The 25,208-nt window shown below is 53.5% G+C and overlaps 10 protein-coding genes across 10 annotated transcripts; 4 read left to right on the top strand and 6 right to left on the bottom strand.

Moving 5' to 3' along the window:
* Positions 1-53: 53 nt before the first annotated feature.
* ISF_07880 (Mannan endo-1,6-alpha-mannosidase) lies at positions 54-1,602 on the top strand (the record flags this gene model as incomplete). Its single annotated transcript, XM_018851483.1, has 3 exons — positions 54-138; positions 195-299; positions 386-1,602. 3 exons carry the CDS (start codon positions 54-56, stop codon positions 1,600-1,602), a joined length of 1,407 nt encoding a protein of 468 aa, XP_018701222.1.
* Positions 1,603-2,438: 836 nt separating this feature from the next.
* On the bottom strand, positions 2,439-3,235 carry ISF_07879 (hypothetical protein; the record flags this gene model as incomplete). The annotated part of the gene is made up of 2 exons (XM_018851482.1): positions 2,439-2,750; positions 3,209-3,235. 2 exons carry the CDS (start codon positions 3,233-3,235, stop codon positions 2,439-2,441), a joined length of 339 nt encoding a protein of 112 aa, XP_018701221.1.
* A 1,468-nt stretch (positions 3,236-4,703) lies between these two features.
* Positions 4,704-5,525, bottom strand: ISF_07878 (hypothetical protein; the record flags this gene model as incomplete). The annotated part of the gene is made up of 2 exons (XM_018851481.1): positions 4,704-5,185; positions 5,264-5,525. The coding sequence occupies 2 exons, from the start codon at positions 5,523-5,525 to the stop codon at positions 4,704-4,706; spliced, it is 744 nt and encodes a 247-aa protein (XP_018701220.1).
* Positions 5,526-7,025: 1,500 nt separating this feature from the next.
* On the bottom strand, positions 7,026-7,220 carry ISF_07877 (hypothetical protein; the record flags this gene model as incomplete). The annotated part of the gene is made up of 1 exon (XM_018851480.1): positions 7,026-7,220. The coding sequence occupies one exon, from the start codon at positions 7,218-7,220 to the stop codon at positions 7,026-7,028; it is 195 nt and encodes a 64-aa protein (XP_018701219.1).
* A 554-nt stretch (positions 7,221-7,774) lies between these two features.
* ISF_07876 (hypothetical protein) lies at positions 7,775-10,369 on the bottom strand (the record flags this gene model as incomplete). The annotated part of the gene is made up of 1 exon (XM_018851479.1): positions 7,775-10,369. The coding sequence occupies one exon, from the start codon at positions 10,367-10,369 to the stop codon at positions 7,775-7,777; it is 2,595 nt and encodes an 864-aa protein (XP_018701218.1).
* A 2,696-nt stretch (positions 10,370-13,065) lies between these two features.
* ISF_07875 (hypothetical protein) lies at positions 13,066-15,193 on the bottom strand (the record flags this gene model as incomplete). The annotated part of the gene is made up of 4 exons (XM_018851478.1): positions 13,066-13,302; positions 13,419-14,613; positions 14,684-15,078; positions 15,137-15,193. 4 exons carry the CDS (start codon positions 15,191-15,193, stop codon positions 13,066-13,068), a joined length of 1,884 nt encoding a protein of 627 aa, XP_018701217.1.
* A 1,121-nt stretch (positions 15,194-16,314) lies between these two features.
* Positions 16,315-16,818, top strand: ISF_07874 (hypothetical protein; the record flags this gene model as incomplete). The annotated part of the gene is made up of 4 exons (XM_018851477.1): positions 16,315-16,398; positions 16,456-16,529; positions 16,586-16,639; positions 16,689-16,818. The coding sequence occupies 4 exons, from the start codon at positions 16,315-16,317 to the stop codon at positions 16,816-16,818; spliced, it is 342 nt and encodes a 113-aa protein (XP_018701216.1).
* Positions 16,819-19,941: 3,123 nt separating this feature from the next.
* ISF_07873 (hypothetical protein) lies at positions 19,942-20,507 on the top strand (the record flags this gene model as incomplete). Its single annotated transcript, XM_018851476.1, has 3 exons — positions 19,942-20,002; positions 20,064-20,206; positions 20,265-20,507. 3 exons carry the CDS (start codon positions 19,942-19,944, stop codon positions 20,505-20,507), a joined length of 447 nt encoding a protein of 148 aa, XP_018701215.1.
* Positions 20,508-22,042: 1,535 nt separating this feature from the next.
* Positions 22,043-22,276, top strand: ISF_07872 (hypothetical protein; the record flags this gene model as incomplete). The annotated part of the gene is made up of 1 exon (XM_018851475.1): positions 22,043-22,276. The coding sequence occupies one exon, from the start codon at positions 22,043-22,045 to the stop codon at positions 22,274-22,276; it is 234 nt and encodes a 77-aa protein (XP_018701214.1).
* Positions 22,277-22,882: 606 nt separating this feature from the next.
* Positions 22,883-23,878, bottom strand: ISF_07871 (short chain dehydrogenase/reductase; the record flags this gene model as incomplete). Its single annotated transcript, XM_018851474.1, has 3 exons — positions 22,883-22,946; positions 23,025-23,721; positions 23,845-23,878. The coding sequence occupies 3 exons, from the start codon at positions 23,876-23,878 to the stop codon at positions 22,883-22,885; spliced, it is 795 nt and encodes a 264-aa protein (XP_018701213.1).
* Between the last annotated feature and the right edge of the window lie 1,330 nt (positions 23,879-25,208).

Raw genomic sequence — 25,208 nt, 5'->3', positions numbered from 1 at the left:
CGCCTCCAAACGAACCCAATGTCCCCGGCTGCGCCCGACCAACTCTGCATAGAATGAAGGCCTTGGCGGTCGGTCTCGCGTCTCTACTGCTAGCAGTCCCGACCAAGGCGGCTCTGGAACTCGATCTTTCTAGTACATGTGCGTCCATCCATGATCCGACTTGGCATCCTGACTTGCTCACACGATACATGCAGCGTCCATCAAGAGTGTCGCCAGCAGCTTGGCGTACGGTCTCGTCAAGTTCTACAATGGAAACACGACGGCCGGAATCCCCGGCCTATTAGGGGGGAAATATTACTGTGCGTACCACTCCCCAGCATCCCTTCCTCGCTGGCCCGTCGCCGTCCTCGTCGCAAGCAAACGCCTTCTAACGTTCCCCTCACAGGGTGGGAGGCTGGCGGCATGTTTGGCCACCTCATCGACTACTGGTACTACACCGGCGACTCGACCTACAACGACATCGTCATGCAGGCCATGATGCACCAGATCAACGCGCCCGCCGGCGACTTCCTCCCGCGCAACCAGACCAACGCCATGGGCAACGACGACCAGGGCTTCTGGGCGCTGACCACCATGATGGCCGCCGAGGCCGCCTTCCCGAACCCGCCCTCGGACACGCCGCAGTGGCTCGCCGGCGGCCAGGCCGTCTTCAACGAGTACGTCGCCCGCTGGCGCGAGGAGGACGGGCTCTGCGGCGGCGGCCTCCGCTGGCAGGTCTACTCCTTCCTCAGCGGCTACGACTACAAGAACAGCATCGCCAACGGCTGCTTCTTCAACGTCGCCGCCCGCCTCGCCCGCTTCACCGGCAACGACACCTACGCTGAATGGGCGGCCAAGATTTACGAGTGGGAGGTCGGCATCGGCCTTATCACGGCCGACTACGAGGTCTACGACGGCATCGAGGTGAAGGACGCGGAGCGCGCCTGCAGGAACATCCACGCGGCGCAGTTCAGCTACAACGCCGGCGTGTGGCTGGCCGGCTCGGCGGCCATGTACGACTACACCAAGAACGACACGTGGAAGACGCGCATCGACGGGCTGCTCAACTTCACCACCAACATGTTCGTCTCCACCGAGGGCGGACACCTGTGGGAGCCCCCCTGCGAGCAGCAGCCGACGGGGTGCGACCAGAACCAGGTCAGCTTCAAGGGCTACCTGATCCGGTTCCTGTCCTTCACCGCCAAGCTGGCTCCGTGGACGGCCGACGGCATCGCCAAGATCGTGCGGCAAGCGGCCACCGACGCCGTGGCCGTGTGCACGGGTCCGCAGAACGAGGGGTATCCGGGCCCGGACGGCACCGGGTGCGGCTTCTCGTACCTCTCGCCGACAAAGTACGACGGCAAGACGGGCGTGGGCCAGCAGATGAACGCGATGGCGGCGGTGTACTACAATTTGCTGGCGGATGCGAAGCCGCCGGCGACGGGCGAGGACAGGGGCACGTCCAAGGGGAATCCCAACGCGGGGAGCAACCAGGCCCAGCCGCTGCCGGAGCCGCGGGCCATTGTCGCCTCGGACAGAGCCGGCGCGGCGATACTGACGATCTTGTTCACGTCGGGTATCGTGGCGGGGAGTTTCTTCTTGATGAGCAATGTATTTGATTGACTCGGGCCTTTTTTTTTTGGTCTTCCTCTTTCTTTGTGTATACTAGGCGACCAAGACGGTCCATTTTTGCTCCTTTGTTTTTTTTTTCTTCATTTTTTACATGTCAATGTTCAAGCCTTTTCTTCCTTGCAAGGACACCGCAATCAAAATCCGCCTCTATTCGTTTTCCATTGGAGTAGGATACACCATCAACCCCATGCTAGCTAGCAAACGAAAGCTTGTCGCTGCGCAGTGGCGACGTCACCTTGCTCAGATTGGGCGAGGTTGAACACCATCGACAAAGCTACAGTAGCATCATGGTGGCGCCGATCACGTAGAAGAATACCTACCTCATGCGAGATGAGATGGCCCTCTCGACCCTGCACGTATTCGACGACGCGAAACGTCGACCGGACCGTGACCAGGAAGGTTGCAAGATATAGTACGTGCAAGTAGCGGCGCCACGGGGCCTTGAGCATCGTGGAAGCGACGGTCGGTCGACGACGGATCCGGAGGTGCCTTACATGTATCGTTGTACAGGAACGTGAGACTGATCAGAATGGCGAAGATTTACTTGTGCACCGGGGCCGGGGTTTGCTGTCGCTGCAGGATTGGCTTGATGGGAGGACATTTGGTACCGATTGTATAGGATACACTTGTTTGGGATGAAGGAGTCTATATTTGTTTATCAGTCCGTCTAGTGCAATACACCAGCAAACCATCTTTGCTACATCACCAACCTCCCAACACCCGTCTTCTATTTTCCACTACTTGCGCGGTCATTCCTCACACACACTCTCTCTTTCTCTCCTCATTTAGGCAGTCATCGCCTGGCCGACAGTGCAGGCACCCTGGGACTAGGTGGCTAGGACGGGCAGGTCCTGCCGCTCAACGTAGCCGTCGCTGATGAGCTTGGCAATGTTGCCCACCGTGCCGGTCCAGAACTGCGAGCCGAAACCGGGCTGGCCGAACCACGGCGCGATGGGCCCGCTGATGACGGTGAACGGGCGGATGACCTTGTAGAGGTGGTAGCTGTTGGGGAACTCGGGGTTCCGAGGGTCGGCTTTCAGGCTTTCCGGCGGGAGCGAGCGCTGCGAGAAGGGCGCGCTGGCAGCGACGAGGTAACCGTTGCCGTTAACGTCGAGCAGGAAGCCATGTTGCGGCGGGTACTTGTATGTTTGCCGTCAGGGTTCGTCCAGGTGGCGAGGAACTGCTCTCCGCCGCCATGGAGCGAGTCAAGGCTGTGCAGAGGCATGAACTAATAACAAGGCACCATGCAGTTATACCCGTCGTGGTAGTTGATGCCAAGTGTCAGCCCTATTTCGGGCAGCTTGTCCCGTGTAAGTGAGCTACTCGGCACTTGGCAGGGCAGACTCTTACTCCCTCCAAAAGAGGCCGTACGTGTCGAGGCCGCGAATCGTATAATGGCAAGCAGTGCGATCCATGTAATATTGATAAATACAGCTCTTGTTAAGGCCATCCTGGGGTTGGGCAGTGCAAGAGGGCAAGAGGAGAGAAAGTCGGAGACGAGGCACTAATAAGTAAGCCAAAACGGGTTGAAGACAGCCAATGGAGGGAGAGTGGGCTGTTAGACTGCCTACCCGGTACCAGCTGTTGTATAATGCACGGGTGAAGTAACATTAAACTTTGGCATTTTTGGGCATCTTTCTGTCAAGTTATGTTAGGGTTGTTAACGAGAAACTGGAGCACATGAAGCCACCCGGGCATGTTAGCGGCGCAAGTTGGTGGACGGACCCTGAGCCTGGACTGCTACCTATGTATAGTACCTAGGCATGTATGTATGTATGTATGTGTGTAGTATGTATGTATGTATGTGTATGTATGTATGTGTGTATGTATGTATGTATGTGTGTATGTATGTATGTATGTGTGTATGTACCTACTAACTACCTACTGTCGGTGGTCGGCAGACACCTGTCGAAACCCCTAACCCTTTTTCCTGCGCGGATAGCGCAAGCATCACGTACTGACTGTAGCGTTACTCGTTGTGTTCCGTCAATTCCTGACACGGCCGCTGTCAATTCCGCCCATCGGTTCCGGATACCATGGCCAGTGTAGGAAATTGGCTGGATACCTAGGCTTGATGACACGATAGAGTCAACCATCACATCGCTAATAACTCAATACAGCAAGGCAAGGATGCGAAGGCGAGGTGGAGTGCGGCTGGGGCAACCATCTGGCAGGATTGCAAGTTAGTACTTGCGGAACCAGCGTAGGTACGTATAGCACAGGAGCTCTTCGAGGAGCATGGCCGAGGTGAGCCAGTGCATCCAGCAATCCGGGAGCATCACGCCTATGCAAGTATCCAGCAGCCAGTCCGGGCAGAGGACCGAAGGTCGTACCTCTCTCTCTCGAATTGCCTGTAACAAGTTAGCATGGAGACGACGACCTACCTGCTCAGACCGTTCAAAAAAAGGTCGTATCGCCCGACATCGTGGGGGAAAAAAAAGAAAAAAAGTGATGAGCTTGGGAAGGCGTTGTTGGCCGGGAAGATGTTGTTCCCACGGGAGACTTTAGATCGACAACTCTGTGAAGCACAAGGTACTTGAAAAAAAAAACACTAGAACTATGATCGCTTACAAAGGCAGTCCGTCGCTTAAACACGTCGCTTAAACACGTCGCTTCAATCCGACTATTAGCACAGTCAAGGAGCGACGTTCTCGCAGTAGTCATGCCTTCTCAACCGAATAAAGCCTCCAGCGGCGGTTTCTTATACAGTATCCGTCAAGTTGCAGCAGGTACTCAACGGCCCCTGGACCTGGTCCTGTCCAGGCAGTCACACGGGACGAGTGCACGTGAAAATGGTGAGCAACGGCAATGTTCAACAATTCACTGAAAGTTCCGCATTACCTTTTCTTCCCACTGTTCCGCGTTCGGCGCCTGTCCCATTCCCTCCGTTCCCGGTCGCTCTCCGGCACGGGGTGTCCTCCAGACGGCCGGTCATGCCATCCAGGCAAGGGTCCTTGATGAACGACTCAAGCTGCTCGACAAACGCGGACCGCTGCCCCAAGGTTCCCATCTCATGCCGAGTATCCGTACCTTTCCAGAGACACCCGACCCTCCGTCTCGCTTCGCTATATACAACCCCCCTTCCCGCCCGTTCACTCCGTCGCCAGCTCCGCCGGATGCTGCTGCTGCTGCTGCTGCTGCAGCTCGTACTTGGGTTGGCCCGAGTACACGTGCTGCTGCGGCGCCGCGAGGTGCACCGCCATGTACTTCTTCTGCTTCCGTACCTGCCACACGAGAGCGCCGACGGCCACGAGCAGCGCCACGCCCAGGGACGCGCCGACGCCCGCGCCGACGGCGACCACCTTGGAGTTGTCCGTCTTGTTGGTGCCGTTGTTGTTGTCGTCTGCTGTGGAGGTGGACGTCACCGTCACCGTCACCGTGCCGCCGCTGCCGGTCGCGGAGGAGGTAGGGCTGCCGCCGGCGCGCGACATGGTGGTGAACTTCTTGATGCCGCGGACAAAGGTGTCGGTGTTGTTGCAGCAGGTGTAGTCGCCGCCGCAGCAGAAGAGGTTGACGGCGGTGCTGTCGAAGCCGCTACACTGCGACATGTAGTGGAAGCCGTCGCTGAAGCGAGCTGCGAGTGACAAAATAGGCTGTTAGTTTGAGTTTGGTCGTCTGTCGTCCGCGTTGTCGCGCGCTGGCTTCCACGTACCGATGCTATCGGAGCAGTAAGACTGGCAGGGAAAGTCCCAGCCCTTGGCGGTGCAGCCCTGCTGCGAAAAGCCATTGTTGCCTCCGCCGCCGAGACACAGGCCGTTGGACAGGCAAAAGTCGGTCGGCCGACAGCAGGTGCCGATCTTGGCGGTCGGGTCGCAAGGCTTCTGCTCGGGGTCCTCGGTGCCGTCCGGCTTGTAGCATTTTAGGTCAGCGGCCCGGGCCGCGGTCGCCAAGGCTAGTGCCAGAGGCAGCAGCATTTGTCGTATGGAGCAGTGCATCCTCGGGATATGTTGATGTGTGTGTGTCTCAGATGGCGCTGCGGACAAGATCGAGACGAAAGAGGCGAAGGAGGCGAAGAAGGCGAAGAGAGGAGGCTCCGAGGCCTGCACTTTGCTGCTGACAGGAAATGAGGAGCAGGAGCAGGAGCAGGAGCAGATGGAGGAGTCCTTTGTCTACGGCTAGTCAGGACTTGGCCTGCAAAGGAGCAGCAGGTCAAGAGGCGCCAGTCAGCCTCAAAACTTGTCGATCCAGCCGCTGGGCCAATGATCTTGTCGTCGCCCACTTCCCGTTTCACAGTGCTAACCCCGTAGCTAAGATTAAGCATGGCAACCCAGGAACGAAATAGGAAATCGCCGAACGGCTGGAAGCTAAACATTTAGGTACATACGTACATACAGTACGTAGATGGCGGGCGGGAGGGAGCCATTAATCAGCACATCTTTGGCCCTGCCTGTGACTGACTGGGTCTTTTCATCATTCGCAGGGCCGTCCTTGATCACCAGAGTTGATGCAACAGAATTAGAGTATGAGTTACCAAGTTATTCGTCGCTGCTGTCGCTAGATACCTACCCAGGTAAGGCTGAGGCAGTGCAAATTCCCCAGGGCTTCCCCAGGGCGTCAGCTGCATTAACTTGTTAGGTCACCAGCAACGGCCGAGCCACTCTATTGTTTTGTAGACTGTCCCTTGTCTTCAGCCTGCTCAGGGCCACGAGCGCGCAGCAGACATGACCAGCTCGGCCCGGCTTTCTTTGCATACTCTCAAGCCTTGACCCAAGGCGAAAACATCATGTCGCAAGTTGATGTGCTGTCTGCCAGCTGAATAGTTGGCGTGCTCAAACTGTGCCCAGGTTTGTTATCCTGCACGTCTCCCACAGTGACCAAAATCATCTCCGGGGGACGGCCCTCCTTGCGGCACAGCAAGTATGTTCAAAGCAAGCGAAAGGCCGAGACGGCAGAGCCAAAAGCAATGACGATTGGACCATGATGGCGATGACAGCTGACAGGGCCCTGGTTAATGTACAGGGCAAGGTCGAGAGAGAGAGACAGGCTGCGGGGCGGTGAGCTACGGATATTTCAGTGTAATCTCGGTCAATAACTATGCTACCCTACACAGGAAAGAAGAACCAAAATACAGGAACAAATTGGACAGACCCTAAAATAGCCCAGCAATCCCGGGATACGCTGGATCAACAAACAAGCTGTCACGCCGGTCCCGTAGCTGGAGGGAGGAGGGTACACTTGGTCTGACCCATGGTGTTACCGAATAGCATATTGACCAATTCATCGAGCTGCGTTGATTTTGATTAGAGAAGTTGGCTTGCGCGCGGGGGGACAGGCTCCTTCGAGGCCAGGCGCTTTCATACCACGTTTGCCGGTTGCTTTGGCGTGCAGCATGCTGGTATCCCCCCGGAGGGCAGGCAGGCTTGCACAAGGCCAGGCAAGGTCATTGGGTTTCCGGTTGCTTGGTAGAGCGATGATTAGACACGGCGTTGATTCGCACCTCGCACATCAAGGGCAGGGGTTTGACAAGTACCTGGACTGCATTTGTTTTTGAGCTTGCCCTTGCCGGAGTCGCAGCAGTTGGCGATCTCCTCGCCGCTGCAAGGCTTGTCGGCGCTCCCAGGCAAGGCTGCGACACCGGCGCACAGGAGGGCGAGGGTAAATGCTAGCATTGTGTTTGTTGACTCTTGAGCTGCTGAGATGGGTGTAGGAGGAGATGGGTGACTGTAGTCGAGCATCACAAATGGCATCGGGGCTTGACTGGATTGATATACTCTGTGTGTGAGACATGGCTGGAATGGCTTCGGCGTCTGTCGCGTCACCGGAATTCCTCCAGCCATCACACGCGATCGGGTTGCCTTTTGCTCCCACAAGGTGTCGGGAGAGCTCTTCGCGATCGGCGACCCCTTGCCGAACTGGATTTAGTTGTAAAACATGGCCAAAGGCTCCTAACCTCGAATGAACAAATCACATGCCACAGGCACAGTCCGGGGCAACAAGTGCATTTCAGAACAATGAAGAAGCTTGGAGGTGGCACAAATACCAGGGAAACACGTACCTTTAGAATCATCTGTTGTATTGCATACGCATCCCAGAGGAGCTGCATACATTGAGCTGTCTCTAATTAAAAGTACAAGGATTCCTCAAGTCCAGCTACAAAGCAGCCTGGACTGTCTCTTCTCCATCTCCTCGCCTACCACCACCCCTCCCCCCTTTTCCCTCCTCTCTAATAAGCCCGCACGAGCTGCGCACGGTACTCCTTGCTCGACCTGGGAAGCGCCCTCCTCAACTTGGCCGCCGCCTGCTTCTCACCCGGCATCAGGCCCTCCAGCTTCGCCGACTGGTCCATGATGGAGCGCGCGCCGGCGCTCTTGCCCAGCGCCTCCGCGTTCTCCTTGAGGCTCTCCGCCAGCGCCGTCGTCATGCCCGCCACCAGCGCCGCGTAGCCCGCGCTCGCCGCGCCGTTGTATGGCGGGATCTGCGGGTGGATCAGCTCCATCTTCAGGCCTTTGAACTCGGGCGTGTCGAGGATGAGGCCGGCCGGCAGCTGCCTGCCCATCTGCTCCATCTTCCAGTCGTCGTACACGCGGCCAAACTTGAGCGCCACGAGCGTCTGCAGCTCCTTGCGGGCGGCCTCGTCCTGGGTCGGGAAGTAGGTGGACAGCTGCGACTCGGTCTTGGTGCCGTTGAGCAGCAGGCCCATCTCAAAGGTGTGGTGCAGCCCGAGCTCCTGGATCTGGCTGGGGGACATCTCGGGGAACTTTTCCCTGAGGTAGGCCGAAATGGACAGGGTCTCCTTGTCGAGCGGGGCGACGGCCCGGGACTGTCCGAGGATGTAGGCGAGGGTGAAGTAGCTGGGCAGCTCCGGGGGCTCGCCCCAGAGGGTGTCGCGGAAGCCCTCCAGCATCTTCGTGATGTCCTTCTTGTTGCTGTTCTCGCCGAAGGCGAGGCTGGCATCCCCGTTGTAGTTGGTCGTGTACTTGCTCACCATCTCTTCCGAGACCAGGTCGTCGGTAAACTTCTCGTTGAACTTGTCGGACGTCTTCAGGAGCGAGTCCTCCTGCGATTCCTGGAGCGACTTGGGCATGCTCAGGAGGGCCTGGCGATGGCGGCGGATGGTCTCGTTGCGAGCGGCCTGACGGAGCTGCTCCGCCGCCGCGTCGACGCCCTCCTGAATCTTGGCCTTGTCCTCGGGGGACGCGGCGGCCTCGAGGTCCTCCTGGGCGCTGCCGGTGGCCGCGCCGATGGTCTGGGCGCCCTGGGAGAGGACGGCCAGCTCCTCGATGGCGAAGGCGCTCTCCATCTTCTCCAGGAAGGTCTTGTCCGCGGGACGAGCCTTGTGCTTGAACTCGTAGTAGTTGGGGTGCGAGTAGATGTAGGCGTAGACCTCGTTCTTGAGGTACTTGTTCCAGGCGCCGTCGCGGAGGGAGCGGAACTCGTCCAGGGTCGGCTGCTCGGGGGGCTTGTACCAGCTCATGATGCTGCGGACGAGGTGCAGGACGACGGCGACGGGGAAGGCCGGGGTGAAGAGCAGGCTGTCGGCGACCAGGCAGAGCGAGGTGTCGACGATGTCGAGGGACTGCTTGTCCAGGTCGGCGGCCGTCTTGACGGCGCAGCCGACGAAGGGGGCGATGGAGGCCACGGTCGCGGCACGGTCGAGGGCGGTGACGTTGTGGGTGAAGGCGTTGACGACGTCGTTGATCCAGAAGCCGACGCCGACGATCATGGCCGCGCCGTTGAGGACGGTGCCGCCCTTGATGCCCAGCTTAGGCGTCTCGGGTGTGAGCGCCTTGTAGTTGATCTTGGTGCGCACCTCGGACAGCGACATGGACCACTTCTCCTTGGCCAGAGCCTTCAGGCCGCGCTTGGACGCGAGCTCGCCAAACTCCTTCTCGGAAACCGCCTCGGCCATCTCGGCCGCCTTTCCCAGCTTCGACACCTCCCCGAGGCCGGACGGCTTCGACACCCCCTCGATGTCGCCGCCCCATTTCTCGCCAAAGATGTTGCTTCCGCAGCTCAGCTCGCGCTTCCGGCCGGGACTGACCGTGCCGCCCTTGCCGCAGACGAGCGCGACGCTGTCCTTGAGGTACTTGATGTTCTCCTGGTGGGCGCCCTCGATGTGCTTCTTGAACAGCTCTACCAGCTCCGTCTTCTTCTTGCCGCTCTTTGAAGCCATCTCCTTGATGTTGACGCTGGCTCCTCCCAGGTCGTCGAAGATCTTGATGACCTCGAAGCCCTCGGCCGGCTTCCACGAGTCCACGGCAGCTTCCATGCGAGCATTCCGCACCGCCACCATGGAATCGAACGCACCCTGCTTGATTTCCAGGAACTTGGCAGCGTCTCCTGCATTCACGGGATTCGCAGTCCACTTGCTGGAGATGAAATCGCCAATCTTCTTGAAGAGTGCGGGGTAATCGCCCTTGGTTCCCTTGACCACCTTCTGGGGGTCGATCTGCCCGTTGATCTTCTTCTCCATGAGGATTTGAGCAGTCTTCTTGACGGGGGGAAGCTCGCCCTCTTTGAGATTAAGACCAAGGTCTAGCTTGCCCTTGGTTGGCTTCTTGGTTGGCTTCTTGCCTGTGCCCGTGGCCTCATCCTCCAAGACCAGGTCGCCGTGGTTGATGTATGTGATGAATTCTTCCAGCGTACACGGTTTGCCCCCAGAACCCGGGCAGCCCGTCGCGATTTCCGTGGTTCCGTGAGTCATCAAGTCCATTCGGTAGGTGTAATAGAGCAACAGTCGCTCATAGGCGCCAGGGAGACTGTAGGCAGCTCCAAAGGTGGCCAGACCCAACAGGGCCAGCAAATGGTGAAAGATCATCATTGGATCCGCAGATATCAGTAAAGAATGTGCAAAAGTAGTTGTCTAAAGAGTGAATGAGTGTAAGACATGAGGAAATCTTCAACAGAATGAGGCGACAGAAGACTACATATATAGTAGTGGCTACCAGAGCTCCTTGGCCATGTGCCGTGCATGTCCACGATGCTTGACAACTGCCGCTTCGCCAACGCCGACAGAAAGATGAGGCGATTTTCTCCATCGGATCCCGCGGCTTCGCTCATGGAAGCAAGTTATAGTGGGATTAAGTTCACAGACTTTCGTTATAGTGCCTTAGCTGACTTGCGCGCGCGCGAGAGCGAGTCACAACAGGTCCATCGCAGTAGGTCCGATTGCAAAGTGTCGTGACCAACAACCTACAAGTACATAGCCTCGTATGGGTGGTATAAGCTACCTGTCTATTGCGAAAAGCCTCCGTCAAGGGTCCAGCAGATTCTAGTGGAAGCGCTACGCAGCCAGGGATGGTTAATAGGTGCCTGAGTATGCTGGGACTTGCATAGAATTGTATAGATTTGCACCGTATATCACCACGGCATAGGCGATTGATAACTGAAATTTGGAGACTTTAGCAAGCAACCACGGGCATGCTGAATTTAGCAAGCAACCGCGGGCGTGCTGAATTTAGCAAGCAACCGCGGGCGTGCTGAATTTGGCAAGCAACCGCGGGCATGCTGAATTTAGCAAGCAACCGCGGGCATGCTGAAACTATGAAGCTGTCTGAGTCGCCAAGCGCAAGAGCTTGGAGAGACGTCACGCCTTGTCTATGCCCTGCTTGGCGATCGTTCCTTTCTGACGGATAGATGATGGCTCCCCTAAGCGGTAATCCGGCAGATGACGGCTTCGGAAATAGCCTAAATTTATGTCTAAACAGTGCCACTCGTCCATCATGTCCGTACCAGGTGCATTGACTGGTCTCCGCTTCTCCGGCTGGCCCGAGAGCCAGGTACCGATGCCGTCGACCAGGGGCGTGGGTGATGATGATGTTTCGAGTACCCACCTCGTATAGAGATTATGCGACCGATCTATGACTGTGGCCTGACAAGTCGTTACACAAGATGGTCCTTTACCAGCTGCGACTTGCCGGTGGTAGTCTAGACACCTGCCCGAGCCCTACATTACTTACTCCTTAATGACCGGTTTTGCCGACACTAGTTTTGCGGTGGGCATTGGCAAGCTGGTAACATGACGAAAAAAAATGAACAGGGCAGTTTCTCGAAAAGAAATTGAAAGAACATGCATGTAAGCAATAGTTGGTTAGTACGCATGAGTGACGAGTGAGCCAGCGGACCGGGCCACAGGGCGGCGGCATTCAAGCTCTGGCTTCCTTGTACGCCGAATGCCGGTTTGGCAGCGGGGCAGTGGCAAGGCAATCATAGGAGGCTCAATATATAACCACAGCTTATATCCTTGGGGACTTGTCGGTCAGTGTCCACAAACTTGATCATGCTGCCCAATAATAGGGCCAAGGATATAGATGTTAACAACTGCCGACGTTCAAACGCCGCTCGGCACTCTTACTTCGCCTGTTAAGCGCTACAGGGTTTGCTAACTTTGTCAATGCCGTTTTTCTGTCAACAATGACTCGATGCCCGTACTGCATAACTAACTGAGCAGGCATGTTAAATTGCGAAAAAAAAAGAGACACAGTTAAAAGGACGGATAGAAAAAGAGAGAAAAGAAGACCACGCAAAGTACTACGTAACCAACTTATAAGAAAAACCTTGCCGACATGCGCCTGAGCCAATTGCCCATCTTTCTTCATCAAGCCCCCATCTGCTCCAGCGTAAGAATTCAAGCACCATGCCGGTGAGCAACAAGGGTCATATGCAAGTAATTTCGAAAGAAAAAGTCTTCATCACAACGAATCCTCCTTTCTCGGTACTTTCAGAAGAAAGCAACTTTCATCACCATAGCTCCAGGAAAAGGTGCGCTTCAAGCCATGCGTTTGGCCAGGGAGTTGATCAGAACCATCTCTCCAGCCGCCATGCGAAGCATTCATTGGCATCTGCGTATCCCGATCCGGAGGCTGCACTTGGCATCCATTGCTATCCAAATCATGCCCGGTGTCGATAGTGGGTGATGTATTAGGGAGCCAATCTGGACGGTAGGGCTTGTATGGGCAGCCCGTAACGGGATGCGTGGCCTGTGTGCTTTTCAACTGCCGCGTGCTTTGATGGCTTCTGAATGAAAGCGAAGTGTGTCTTGTACGGGATGGCATGGACGTCTTTGACCGAGGGAATGGAGAGATAGAGCCGTTCTTGGCGAGACGAACCGCCCTATGTCGTTGCGACATGGATCGCAACGCCGTTGAATCGTCGCGGTCTCCTCCATCGACGGAAGATTCTGTAGCCGCTGCTGAAATTGTCGTGTTGCTGCTGTAAATGCTTCCAGAAACGGTGCTGTGGTTGTCGGATAGGCTTGATCCCCTGCTGAGGCTGCAGGCGGAGGAGTTCTCCGACCCCTCCATGACCGCCGCGGGTTGACTTTTCAGCCCGCATGCATCGCCCGAGTCGAGCTCTGGTAGTTCGGGTATCATGCCCAACGACATGTCCAACGGTCGCACGCTCACTCGCCGTGGCTCCGATGCCGCTATGTTAGGCGTCGAGGCTAGGGTGCCGCGATGCGCAACTGATAGCTGTTTGGCGAGATCCTCCCTGGTAATGCATCTCGAATCCAACTCAAACACGTGAAGGAACTTCTCCGCGGGCGCAGGAACTATCGGCGCTTCCTTCTTGATCATGCTGAGAAACCTCTTTGCCCTGGCCAGTCCTGTGGACCCGGCCGACCCCATCTGCCTTGCCGGCGGTGCCTTGTGCAGTACCGTTCTGTGTCGTCGAATATTCGAACTTTCCGATGGACTTTCCGATACATCCCGCCGCTTGCGCTGCGCTGGAGGGCTCGAGGACCGCCAGGTGCTAAAGTGTTGGCGCATCGTAGTCATGCTGCGGGATACCAACAGGAGCCTCTGTCCGTTTCTGGAGGAAGTTCTTTTAGGCGCAGGATCATTTGGTTGGGTCACGGTAACGGATACAAATGCCTTCATCGTATCTGTCGGCTGTCTTTCATACCGCGTCAAGGCTCTCTTGACGCCAGGATTTCGCGTGTACTCCTTCTCTGGCGTCTGTGCAGAGCCGCTCTGAGAGTCTTCCGACAAGGAGGTACCGGGTAGTTCGACCTTGTCCGTCTCAAGCGTCATGGTAGGCATCAGCATGGCATGCTGTGACAGAAAGTCAAGCTCGCTCTCCGGGTGGCTGTAGACGTAGTCCGGGGGTATATGGCGACGAATGGCTTCCAAACGTAGCAGCATACTGAACCGATAATACAGATGCTCCAAAAAGCCCAATGATATCAAGGTCTCCGGATGGGACTTGCCCAAAAGTCTCATCTTGGCATTTACGATTCTGTTGCCGAGATTATCTGCCGGACCCAACTGGCATTGGGCGAGATGAAGCATGGCTAGAGCATGCATCAGATGAAGAACCTCTCTATTCTCGAGTCCGCCATTTCTTTCCAATTCGGATACGACTTTGCGCGCCTCATGGGTTTTGCGCTGCAAGACGTAGCACATGCCAAGGCGCGTCTGTAGGCGCACTCGAACTTGCGTCTCACAGACTAACTCAATCTTGGAAAGAGCCTCGTTCAAAAATGTAGCTGCACCCTCGAAATCTCTGTCCTTCATCTTTTCGACGGCAAAGTCTTCGCGTACCTCGACCATTGTCTTTTCTATGTCAAAGTACTCGAAGTCCTCGACGAATGGCAGTTTAAAATCGGCGTCGGGAGTCCGTGTCACGGGTTTGGCGGGGTCATCTGTCAGCTCAGCAGACTCATCCGCGATGAAATCTTCATGCAAGTCTTTTGCTTCCGTAGCAGCAAGAGGATTCAATCTCTGGCTAGTGCTTTGTATGTACTCATGCACACGCTGGGTCCTAAATGGCGACAATCCAGGAATTGTCTCCCTGGCAGGGGGTGGCCAATCGGCGACGGAGCCTCCAAACGAGCTCCCAACGGTAGTTGTCGCGCTGGAGTAGAAGCTCTCTGCAGCCTTGACGAGGCCTTGAAGATGTTTGGCAGCGATTGTTTCTGACAGCGTTGTCGAGCTGGGTTGACGGTGAGTGCCGACCGGCGACCGCGCTCCGATACAGACGGCGTGCTCAATGTACATCTTGAGCTTGTCCAGTTCCAGCATGAGACGGTCATGCGAAGCATTGTTTTGGAGCGAAACGGATCTATTACCCAAGTTAGTTTTTTTTTTTCTTCACCCCCCTCTCCAGGACACGAACGAGTGAGGGCACGCACACTGTTATTGTCTGAAGAACCGTCTGTAGCGCATAATTTGACCGCTGTAGCCTAGCCCGGAACTGCTCCAGTTGACGAGCGTGGATGCTCATGTCAACCGCCACCTTGGCCCGCCAGAATGCAGTCTTGTTATTGTCATTGGACGGTTTGAGCCTTGCGACAAAGGCCGACAGCTCGTTCAGTGTCGCCTCGCAGTCTTGCAGGGCCAGGTCACTCTGGCACCACAACTCAGCCTCGATAAGAGCAAAAGAGCGCGCATTGCGGCGACAGCTCTTCAGCGTCGTGTTTATCGACGACAGATACTCTGTCAGGGTAGTGATTTCGGAGCACAGCGACGCCACGTGAGTCTCGGCGTGGGTGGCATATCGTGTGAAGCTATAAAGGGCCTTGGTGACCTGGGAGCAGTGAGCATGCCGAAGCCTGGGTGGCCCCTTGTCCCAAGGCAGCACTTACAGCTTTTGACGCTCCAATCAGCGCAAGTGCTGATGCGCATATCGAAAGCGGATCCATGGTTGTAGAGCTTCGAACAGCAATCTCTTGTTACACTTGAGGTTTATGGTTAGTACAAAAGCCAAATTATCGTCACCCGTCAATTGAAGTCACAAATGTGAGTAAGACGGTCGGCGGCCTCTCCTTGGTGGCTGTGCCTACTCGTAGATGCACCTGTAGGGAGTGTAGTGCCCTGTTCGGTCGTGAATGAGGGAGGGGTATGAGCTTTCCTGTCAGCCTTGCTGTCCGTGGCTGAGACAGGACAACCAAAAATTTCAGGTTAGAGAGGCGGCCTATCATTCTCTTACCACCCATACCCAGACAATCACACGCTGCCTTTTTAGCAAGGGCAAGTCACAGCCTCGCCAGCTTGCGCAGGCCGCGCAGGGAAAAGGAGAGAGAAACGCCCGCGAAGGGCTGGGGCCTCCTTCCCGGCATAGATGGACATGGTCGAAGGCTGTGCGGCCGGGTTGGCGCGCTGCTCTTGGTAATGAAAGAGCTGGGCGTGTTGTAAACAGTTTCGTCCTGGCCAAGGGTGGTGTTGTTCTCGTACTGAGCGTTGTGCTCGATGGTGTTTGGTCATGCTAGAAGGGTTAAGTGCTGCCCTGTATGGTGTTTGCAGAATTCGGCCCTACTGTGCCCAAACGTAATTCGCACAGTGTTTTACACTTTCTCACCCTAGACAATCTAACCTCCTAAATAGAGGCTTCCAACCACTTCATAATGTTTTTTTATTATTAATAAATGTGGTATTATAAATTGACTAGCTGGCGGCATACCCTTCGACCTAGGGAGCCTGGATGTTGTGTTTTTCCCGATCATCATACACGGCATGTATGTCTCGGATCAGCTTCATCGATGAGGGAAACACGGCCACTCGATTGCGCAAAAGTTCATCCGAAAACACGTAGTGCAACGTGAATTTCTTGGCAAATGCACAATTCATAGACAATAATACGTTGGTATCGCGGCACAACATGCCAGTGTCGGGGCACACCGCCGCATGCCCGTAGTCAATCTCAGACTCGCAGGGCCGCCAAATCGAAACGATGGGAGACCAAGGAAGCTATAAAGCCAGAGCAGGCCAGCGATTGTTATCCGTAAACTTGTTGACTTTTGATCACTTGCGACACAATCTCAACATGCGTTTTGCGACCATCTTTCCCTTGGCCTTTTGCAGCCTCGCGCTAGCACAGGCTCTCAAGGCCAGGACGGACTTTATTGCTGTAGGTCCAACCATTTCAAGATACGTCTATCAAATACCTTACTAACTATCGGTCCAGGCAATTCTTTATTCTGGTGACGATTATGAGTACGACGTCAAGCAAGGCCAATGCGTTAATTTAAAGAGGAGCCAGTATGTTCACAGTGCAGACTCGCACAGCAGACCAACGATTGCTGATACAAAGTCAGGCCCAACTTCGACCAGATTGAGATTGGACGCGGTAAGGCGTGCAGGCTTTATCCGTACGTGATTCCCCATCAGCTAGCGGTGGCGACCGGCTTACAAGTAAAGTGACCTCCGATGCGGGAACCCCAAGGAGTACGAAGCAGGCGAACATGAGATTGCCGACGTTCAGTTCAAATCCATCAGGTGTGACGCCGTACCGGGTGCGCCCTGGGATGAGCCCAGGGAGTCGCTGTGATGACATCAAGCGGCCTCTGCTATGCGTGGCGCTGTGGCCAAACATGGCCGCTACGGCAGTCCACACTAAATAGACCCCTCACGTGTTATATGAATCAAGTCGAGATACATTCCCTGGTTGTTCTGCTGCAAAGTTCAAGACAATGGCGTACCAAGTATTCCAAACTCCTCGCTCTTGAACTTGAAATGGAACCCGTAGCAGTCCATCCACGTCGCAGGCGTTTCTTCGTTGGCGGCAGCCTTCTTTGCACCCCCGTCCGTAAGAGTATTCCACTCGCGCGGGATCTTGCAGAACTGGATGGACACGCCTTGGCCGTGGACCCTCTCGAACTACTCGAGGAGCATCTCCCAAAAATCCTTGTTCTTGACGACGACGCCGTCACCTCTCCGGGCACCCATCGTCGTTCACCCGTTGTGCACTCAAGACTTGACCCAGCGTGTCGAGCCCTCCACGACGTACTCCGAGTCAGTAGCTACGACGACCGTTCTGAAGCCTTCGCCCACCCATTGTCGAAAACGCAGCGCGGCGATGACGGCCCGCAGCTCGGCGCGGTTGCTGGTCTGGGCGGTGTCGTCGCCCTAGGGACCCTGCCTTTCTAGAGCACCAGGGACCACGATAGGCTGTACCGCCAGATCAACGCCTTTTACAAATGCCCAACCGGCCTTTGGATTAGCTTGGCCGTTGCCGAGGCATGCCCCGTCGGTCGTGAGGAGGAGCATGGAATCGTCGTTGGGGTCGGTGCGTCTGAAAACTGCGGACCCCGTGGGGTCAGCCGAGCACGAAACGAGTGTGCGAAGAGGAGGTCAGAAGAAAGTCTTACCCTGGTCTACATTCATGAAGCGATATCTGCCAGAAAACAGCTCCATCGGTGGCAGGTGGCTGGCACGAGGCGTAAACTTGGAGGGAAAGACTAGGCCCGTCCTCTCACTTTCTCGGTTCCTGCGCTAGGCACGGAAGGAATATGAATGTCATCGTCCTCGACATCTTTTTTCGGAATCTTCACCATCGCTCTCAGAACCCTCCAGCTCTTGGTCATTTTCACTGTCAAGGTCGTCCATGAAGCTGTTGTCGGTGCAGCATTTGCCGCATTTTGCACAAGTCCGTGAGGTCCGCAGACGAGTCGGCCGTTTGGCAGCTCACACGGTCCTTCCTCGTTGTTGCTGCTGCTGTATCCGAGTGGGATCATGCCCTGGGCAAGATACCAGCCGCGAGGCATTGTCAATGCCTGCTTTCTGCCTGTCTGTGGTACTGCGTTTGTGCTGAGAGGAAGTGGATGATGAAGGGTTAGTGGTCGGAGAAACATAGTGATGACTTGTGAAACCAAAAACCCCCAAAAAAAAAAAAAAAAAAAAAAAAAGAGTAGAGCCGATGACATGTTCACCAGACAGCAAAAATACACGGCAAACTGATATTCTAGTTTTTATTTTTACCCTACCTACCTAACAATGGCCTTGTCGAAGTGTGTATCGTGTAGAGGGGGGGAGGGGCCCGTTACCAGCCGCTAGCCCACCGTGGCGGCCAAGTACAACAACACCTGCTCCGCATCCTCAAGTCTAGTGGCATCGTGGACGCAGTATTAACCACAGAGGCAAAAGGGGTTAGAACAGAACAAAAGAAATGATAGGAAAATCAAGACAAGGTGAGGTGCAGTGTTTCCATATACTCAGAGCGAAGCCATAAGTTCTATGCGTCTCTTTTTAATCTGCTGAAGAAAGGTAGCTAGAGTACGGATTACGGAGTGAGCCGGCTCCGATCGTCGTCTTACTCGGCTGCCATGGAATAATCCCTGCATTACACTGCCGCATGTAGCGCAGAGATTGCCGGAACATAAGGCCAAAGAAGCTACATACCAGCAAGAAGGTGGTTCCACCGTTTTGCTGTACGCGACCCATGCAGGTCTCGGAGTCGCCAGGAAAGCCTTAAACTAGGCTCAGGCAGCGAACTACCATCGCAACGGGGCGTATAATTTGACGTCCGCCCAGAACGTCAGTGATGCACTCGTGCCAGGCCGTATATTCCTTCCTCCACCGCCAGGCCTTCGTTGTCATCCTTGAATACAATCCCTCAAGCCAAGTCCGAGATCAGATGCTCTCTCAACGTCCCCCGTTGGATCAGGCTGTGGCCAAGCCTGAGATCAGATACTCTCTTGATGTCCCCCGTTAAATCAGGTTGTGCAGAGGCGGGGATCATCCGTATGCAAGGTGTTGAAGGAAAAAGTCTCCGTAAGACAATGACACCATTCGGGCGCACAAGTTGAAGCTGAAAGCGGAAAGCCGTGCATTGTACATGCACGCCACAACATCCGCCACGGGCCGCGCGAAACCTGCCCATTCATGTATGGCGTGGCTTGAGGAGGGCAATGTTGAAATCATATGCAGCGATAACTCGCAAGTTCGAGTAAGGGATCGATCTACCAACTCCATCACGACGCATCCTTCAATCCGTCGTGATGGCACAGTTTCACAGGGCATGGCATCACTGCAACTGCGATTCTTTTTTCTTCTTTTTTTTCTTAAGGGACAGTAGTTCTTCTTTCCTGTATTGATGATTGATATAGCTACGCGGAAAAGGATAACATTTGTGACACTTTCTCGCATTCCTCTTCCCGAGACATTGAGGCTGGCTGACGGCCTCACCTGCATGTCGATACGCCGCAATGAGAGACTACGAGGCGTCAATTAGGCAGCTGAGATGCGCGAAGGTAACATCACATACGAGATGGCGACGTCTATCATTCGTCTCTTGCCGTGTTGCGAAGAAGGGAGCGAGGTGGTGATAGCCACCATGTGTACCGAAAATGAAGGCGTTGCATGAGAACACGAAGCCTTCCCCCTCTAGGCCGCGTTGTCTTACTCATCAGAGTTGAAGCTTGAGAAAGCCAGGTATATGACAAGCAGAAAGCGAGCTGGCAGATAAATTCCTCGAGAATGGACAGTACACATACCACGGGCCAGGAATGGAAAGGACAGCCGTTGATCAGGAGGCGGCACAAGTATAAAGAAAGACGTCTCGTCCCCCGAGTGATACCAGAAACTTGACTCCAACAACCCGCACAGCAATCATCTCCTCACATTCAAACACTGCCCATAAACTCTATCCTATTTTACCAACCTATTTGCCAAAATGTCTGATCAGGACATCTCCATCGCCGGACAGCAGGTTAGCACCACTGCTCAGAACGTCGGTCAGTATTGCCCGTAACCCGTCTCACGCCTTGTTTCTTGGCTGACAATTCCGGTGAACAGGTGCCATCGTCCGGCTCGACCCGCCCAAGTCCGGCGACATCTACTGGACGGCCACCCAGGTTTCCATCGGCAACAGCCTCCCACCTCCTGGCAAGGCCCCCAAGGCCCGCCATGAGATTAACTGGTCGTTCGGCCCTCTCAAGGTAAGACGTGTCCCACATTCACACTTTGTATAAAGCGCGAAGCTAACATTATTGTCAGATTACCGGCTACCTTGACACCACCACTCTCGAGATTGGCGTCACGGTCAGCGTACTTGGTATCACCATGGGAAATATCTACGGAAACCTCAAGGACGGCGTTGGCTTGAAGTTTGACGTCTTCTTGGCCAAGGGCGAGGTCAAGCTCTACCTCAAGAACGGAAATGAACTGTGGGTTCACATCGATGTTTCTGTTAGATTTGATGGAAACTTCAAGGGCGATTACAAGATCCTCTCTTGGTAAAGGTCTTGAGTATTTGAAGCTCCTGAGTCTCTGGAGCTTTTGAGTATCTAGAGCTTTATATAGGCCTACACCCACGTTCTGAGGAGCCGTGGTCGAAAAAAGATTCATCTCTCAGGTTTGCGTGAAAATTTCCTCGAGCATCATGTATTGGTTGCAAATATCAAGTCTTTGCTTTTGTATGGAAAGAGAAATCCATCCTTTTATTTACGGGACAAAGTAGTTTGTGAGAAGAAGGCAAACAAGAGTACAGACAAGCTGGCCAGTCAAGAGCACAGTGTGGGGGAGGCAAGGAGGGTAGGCAGCCCCACTTTCACCGTGGGGTAGACCGTGGGGTTATCCTTTTACTATGTACATACATACATACATAGGTACATACATACATAGGTAGGTCCCCTCTGAAAGCGGCCAGGATGACGTGGAATTAAATGTGCAAGCTTTGTTGGCGAATGGTACAAGAAATCACACGCAATGCAGACCTGGGAATTTTTTAGTTGAATTTTCTGTGGCATTCCACGATGCAGTGCAGGCGTGACAGTGATTGCTCAGGTCAGCCGCGGGTCATGGGTCAGTGTCTGCGTACTCCATGGACGGTAGTTACAGTAGCCGCTAACGAGTATGTACTGTATGTACGTCACAGCGGAAAGGTGCCGGGCAGATTCCGATTGCACCAAGCAACATAGTAACAAGCCGCCCTATTAGTTATTAGTTAATAACAGGTGGCACCGAAATTGACGAAACAAAGCACTCGAGTCACGGGCTACCCCTATGCATCGCATCTCCCGTCTCCCGAGCGAGGCAAGTCCGCCCGGAAAGTGACTACTCGCAAGGCTAATTTATTGCTGTAACCTTGCTAACAACCTGATGGGTCGCGCAAATCCTGCCGCCTTTGTACTCCAACCTGCTACAAAGCCAACTGCACAACCGACTCGTCATTCCCCGCTTCATCCGACTGGACGGAGCTTCTCTCATGTAACAAATAACCTGCTCCTCCAAATCTTCTTCTTACATACATGCATACATACTCCTTGACTTGACCAGCACGGCGAAATCTGCAACAGGACATCTCGCCGCAGTCTGTCTAGCAATTTTGTCGCTTCTCTCCGGCAGCTCTCCAGCGCATATTTGCGCCCTCAACCACAAAGAGCAGCCCCGCGCCGCCACCAGCACCTGCATGCAGTCTCGTCGTCACTGATTTTCTCCGCCCAACGTGACCGGATTTCCCTTTCCTACATACATCTACCTCGCCGTACCTCTTTGCTTTTGCCTTTCGCTCTCTTCTACCAACTACAGCTCATCTGCCTGGATCACTCTCTTTCTCACCCGCTCTCTCTTTTTTCCTCTCTGCGCTCCTCACCCGAGTCGGACCTTTTTTCCTGCCCAACTCCACACTTTGAGCGGGCCTCACCATACAAACATACGACGCCGGTTTTTTTCCGCCAACTTTGTCGCAAACGCCGAGACTCAACAAACCTGCATCCCTCCGTCTTCCCATCTTCCTTTGCGCACATCCATGCAACTACAACTACACATTCGCCATGAATGCTCCCATCTCTTCACCATCGCAGGCCGGCGCCTCTTCCTCCACCTCGGCCTCGTCGCTCCGCACCTCGCCAAACCAGACGGCCTCGGTGCCCGCGCCACCGCCGCCGCAGGACCTCAAGACGCCATCGACCGACGCCTTTCTCAAGGACTTTACCCTCGTCGCCGAGGCTGCCAAGCGCGCCCAAGTCGCCGTCATGGTTCGCGAATTCGAAAACTGCGGCCTATGATGAATCCGAGCTCTCAAAATTTCGCCTTCACCCTCGATTCTCTCGCCGCCGCAATCACCCATCGGCATGGTGGACGGTCGCATTGTCGCGCATTTGCCGTCACATGTCAGCACCACCACGTTTTCAATTCCGCACCACCATCGTGCGACACTACCACCTTCGCGACGACGGTTGTGTGAGGATCCGGGCCTGCTTATATCAACAGCACTTTTTTTTTCATCCTGTCAGCCTACCCGGCATTGGAGCGGTACTTTGCCTGCAAGCAGGGGAATTTGCCTAGCGTTCCTCGAAACGGCCCCCGGTTTCGCCAGACCGTTTGCTACATACGTTGGCCCGTGCCGCTGCACCGCTTCCGGCATACACTTGATTAGGCGTTTTCTGCTTCTTGCTTTTTACACATCTAGACTGCTCGGTGGTTACTAGATTTGTTTCGTTTATTTTTCATTTTTATTGTATTTAGAAAGCATAGCCAGTATACCCCCCTCCAGTAGATGAAAGCATGAATGATTTATTTGGTCAGACCACGCCAGTGGCAGAATGCTATTTTCCATCTTGACGATTGTGTCTTATGCTGATCACCTATGTACCTAGCGAGAGTCGCCATGATTAAATCTTGGCCACCTGGGACGCGCCACCATCTACACGAATCGTCGCGCCCGTGCAAAATGCACTGCAAAGGTTAGCAAAGATGAAGAGAAAAAGAAAATGGAAAAAAGGAAGGAGAGAGACTAGCAAAGAGAAAACTCACCCGGCCTTGCTCGAAAGGTAGATGCACGCCCCCGCAGCATCCTCCGGCTTGCCCACCCGCCGCAGCGGCACCTCGCTCCTGATGTAGTCGCCCGCCGCCTCCAGCGTCGCCTTCATCATGTGGCTCGGGAAGGGCCCGCACGCGACCACGTTGCTCGTCACGAACCGCGGGCCGAGCTCCCTGGCCAGGTGGCGCGAGAGCTGGTGCAGGCCGGCCTTGGCTGCCGAGTAGGCAAAGTTGGCCGTGGCGGGGGCGCGCAGGCCGTCGATGGAGCCGATGTGGATGAGCCGCGCCGGGTCGTCCGCCGTGGCCGCCTGCTCGAGGAGGGGCAGGGCCTTCTGGGAGAGGGTGAAGACGCGCTGCAGGTCGAGGGTGAGGACCTTGGTCCAGGCGTGGTCCGGGTAGTTGTCGACGTCGGCGCCCCAGACGGCGCCGGCGTTGTTGACGAGCACGTGCAGGCCGGGGGCGCGGCCGGCGCGCGAGATGGCGGCGGAGAGCTCGGCCACGAGACGCTCGCATTCCTCGTAGGATTGCAGGTTGGCGGGGATGGCGAGGATGGAGCCGCCGGTTTTGGAGACGACGGGCTGGAGCTCGGCGACGACGGAGTCGCAGGCTTTGGCGTCGCGGCCGGTGATGAAGACGTTGGCACCAGACTCGGCGTAGCCTTGGGTGATCATCCGGCCGATGCCTTTGGCACCTGGATTCGGTTAGCAGTGATTCAAAAGTCAGGATTGGTGTTTTTGCGTGCCTCCGGTGATGAGGACATTCTTGCCCTGATGGAAAATGTAAGCTTGACAATCAATATGAGACTAGGTTGAACGAACCTTGACGCTGAAGAGACTGCAAGAATCCATGGCGGAGTCGGATTCAAATTACCACGGGAGGGAATCGTGTGAATGAAAGAAGCCGTAAATTATTAGGCAGTTCGAACCCCTTTCTGAAATGGATTTATATTAACAAGATTAAAGTGAAAGGGGATGAGATGAACTTCCCCAGAGTCCAGAGGGCAGGTTGAGCGAATCAGCCGAGGCTACTGGTTGAGCCGGCCGGGCTCTAATAGGCCAGCGGCTGCCGTACGGTCGCACATTGGCTAAGCCACCGCTCTTCGTATAAATAGAAAATCACTTTACACACTATACAGTAAATATAGGTTATTATATAATAATTATATTTATAATTTTATACATAAATAATAAAATTTATTATTATTATATTTAGTCTTTACTTTATAAGGTACTTTATATAAAACACGTATAACCTTTAAAACTAAAAAATAGTATATAACTATACTAGGCCTAAACTAGTAATAAAATCTAAAGAGAATTTAAAGAATATAAATTAGTACCTAAACCTACCCCTTAGTAATACCTACTTAGTACTATACTAATAGAGGATAATATAGTAACTAAAATACTACTAAAATATATTAATATATATACCTTTAATTAATATAAACTATAATAACTCTAAAGTATTAATAAACTAAATAAAACCCCTAATTAAAAAAGAACTAATTAATAAACTCCTCTTTTTAAATTTAAAAAAAATAAAAATAGAGTTAAAATAATATAGTATTAATACTAATAGACTTTATACTTATAATAGTAGTTTAATCCTAATCTATAGTTAGTCTATTTTTTAAGAAGAGAGTTAGTTTAAAAGTATAAAGTACTAATAAGTAGTTATTATAATATAAGTTATATTAAAAATATCTTTTAATAATAAAGTTATTATTTAGATTAATTAGTAGAGATTTAAACTACTTAACTATAAGAATACCTCCTCTTTAAGTACTTATTTATCTCTCTATTATAGCTCTTAATGAAAAGGCTTAACCTTTAATCCCTTAGATTCTATTCTTAGATTAATAGTTTAATAACTTAAGTCTTTAATCCTAAAGAGATTATATAATCTTTTATTCTTTTTAAATATTAGTATAGTCTATTATATTTATTAATTATATTATTAAATAGACATTAAAACTATATTATTAAAAGTTTAAATAGTATAAAACTTTATTATATTCTATTCTTTTTAACCTATAGACTATAAAAAAAAGTCTTTATTTATATTATTAAAAAAAGGTATTATTTTTTATTAACTTTTATTTTTTAATTCTTTTTATTAAACTTAGTATATAATAGATTATTAATCTTATTATAATATATAGAGTATTTTATTAGT

The sequence above is a fragment of the Cordyceps fumosorosea genome (assembly GCF_001636725.1).
Source record: "Cordyceps fumosorosea ARSEF 2679 chromosome Unknown scaffold_25, whole genome shotgun sequence".
In the NCBI taxonomy this organism is placed as follows: Eukaryota; Fungi; Ascomycota; class Sordariomycetes; order Hypocreales; family Cordycipitaceae; genus Cordyceps; species Cordyceps fumosorosea.
This window is presented reverse-complemented; position numbering and strand designations above follow the sequence as displayed.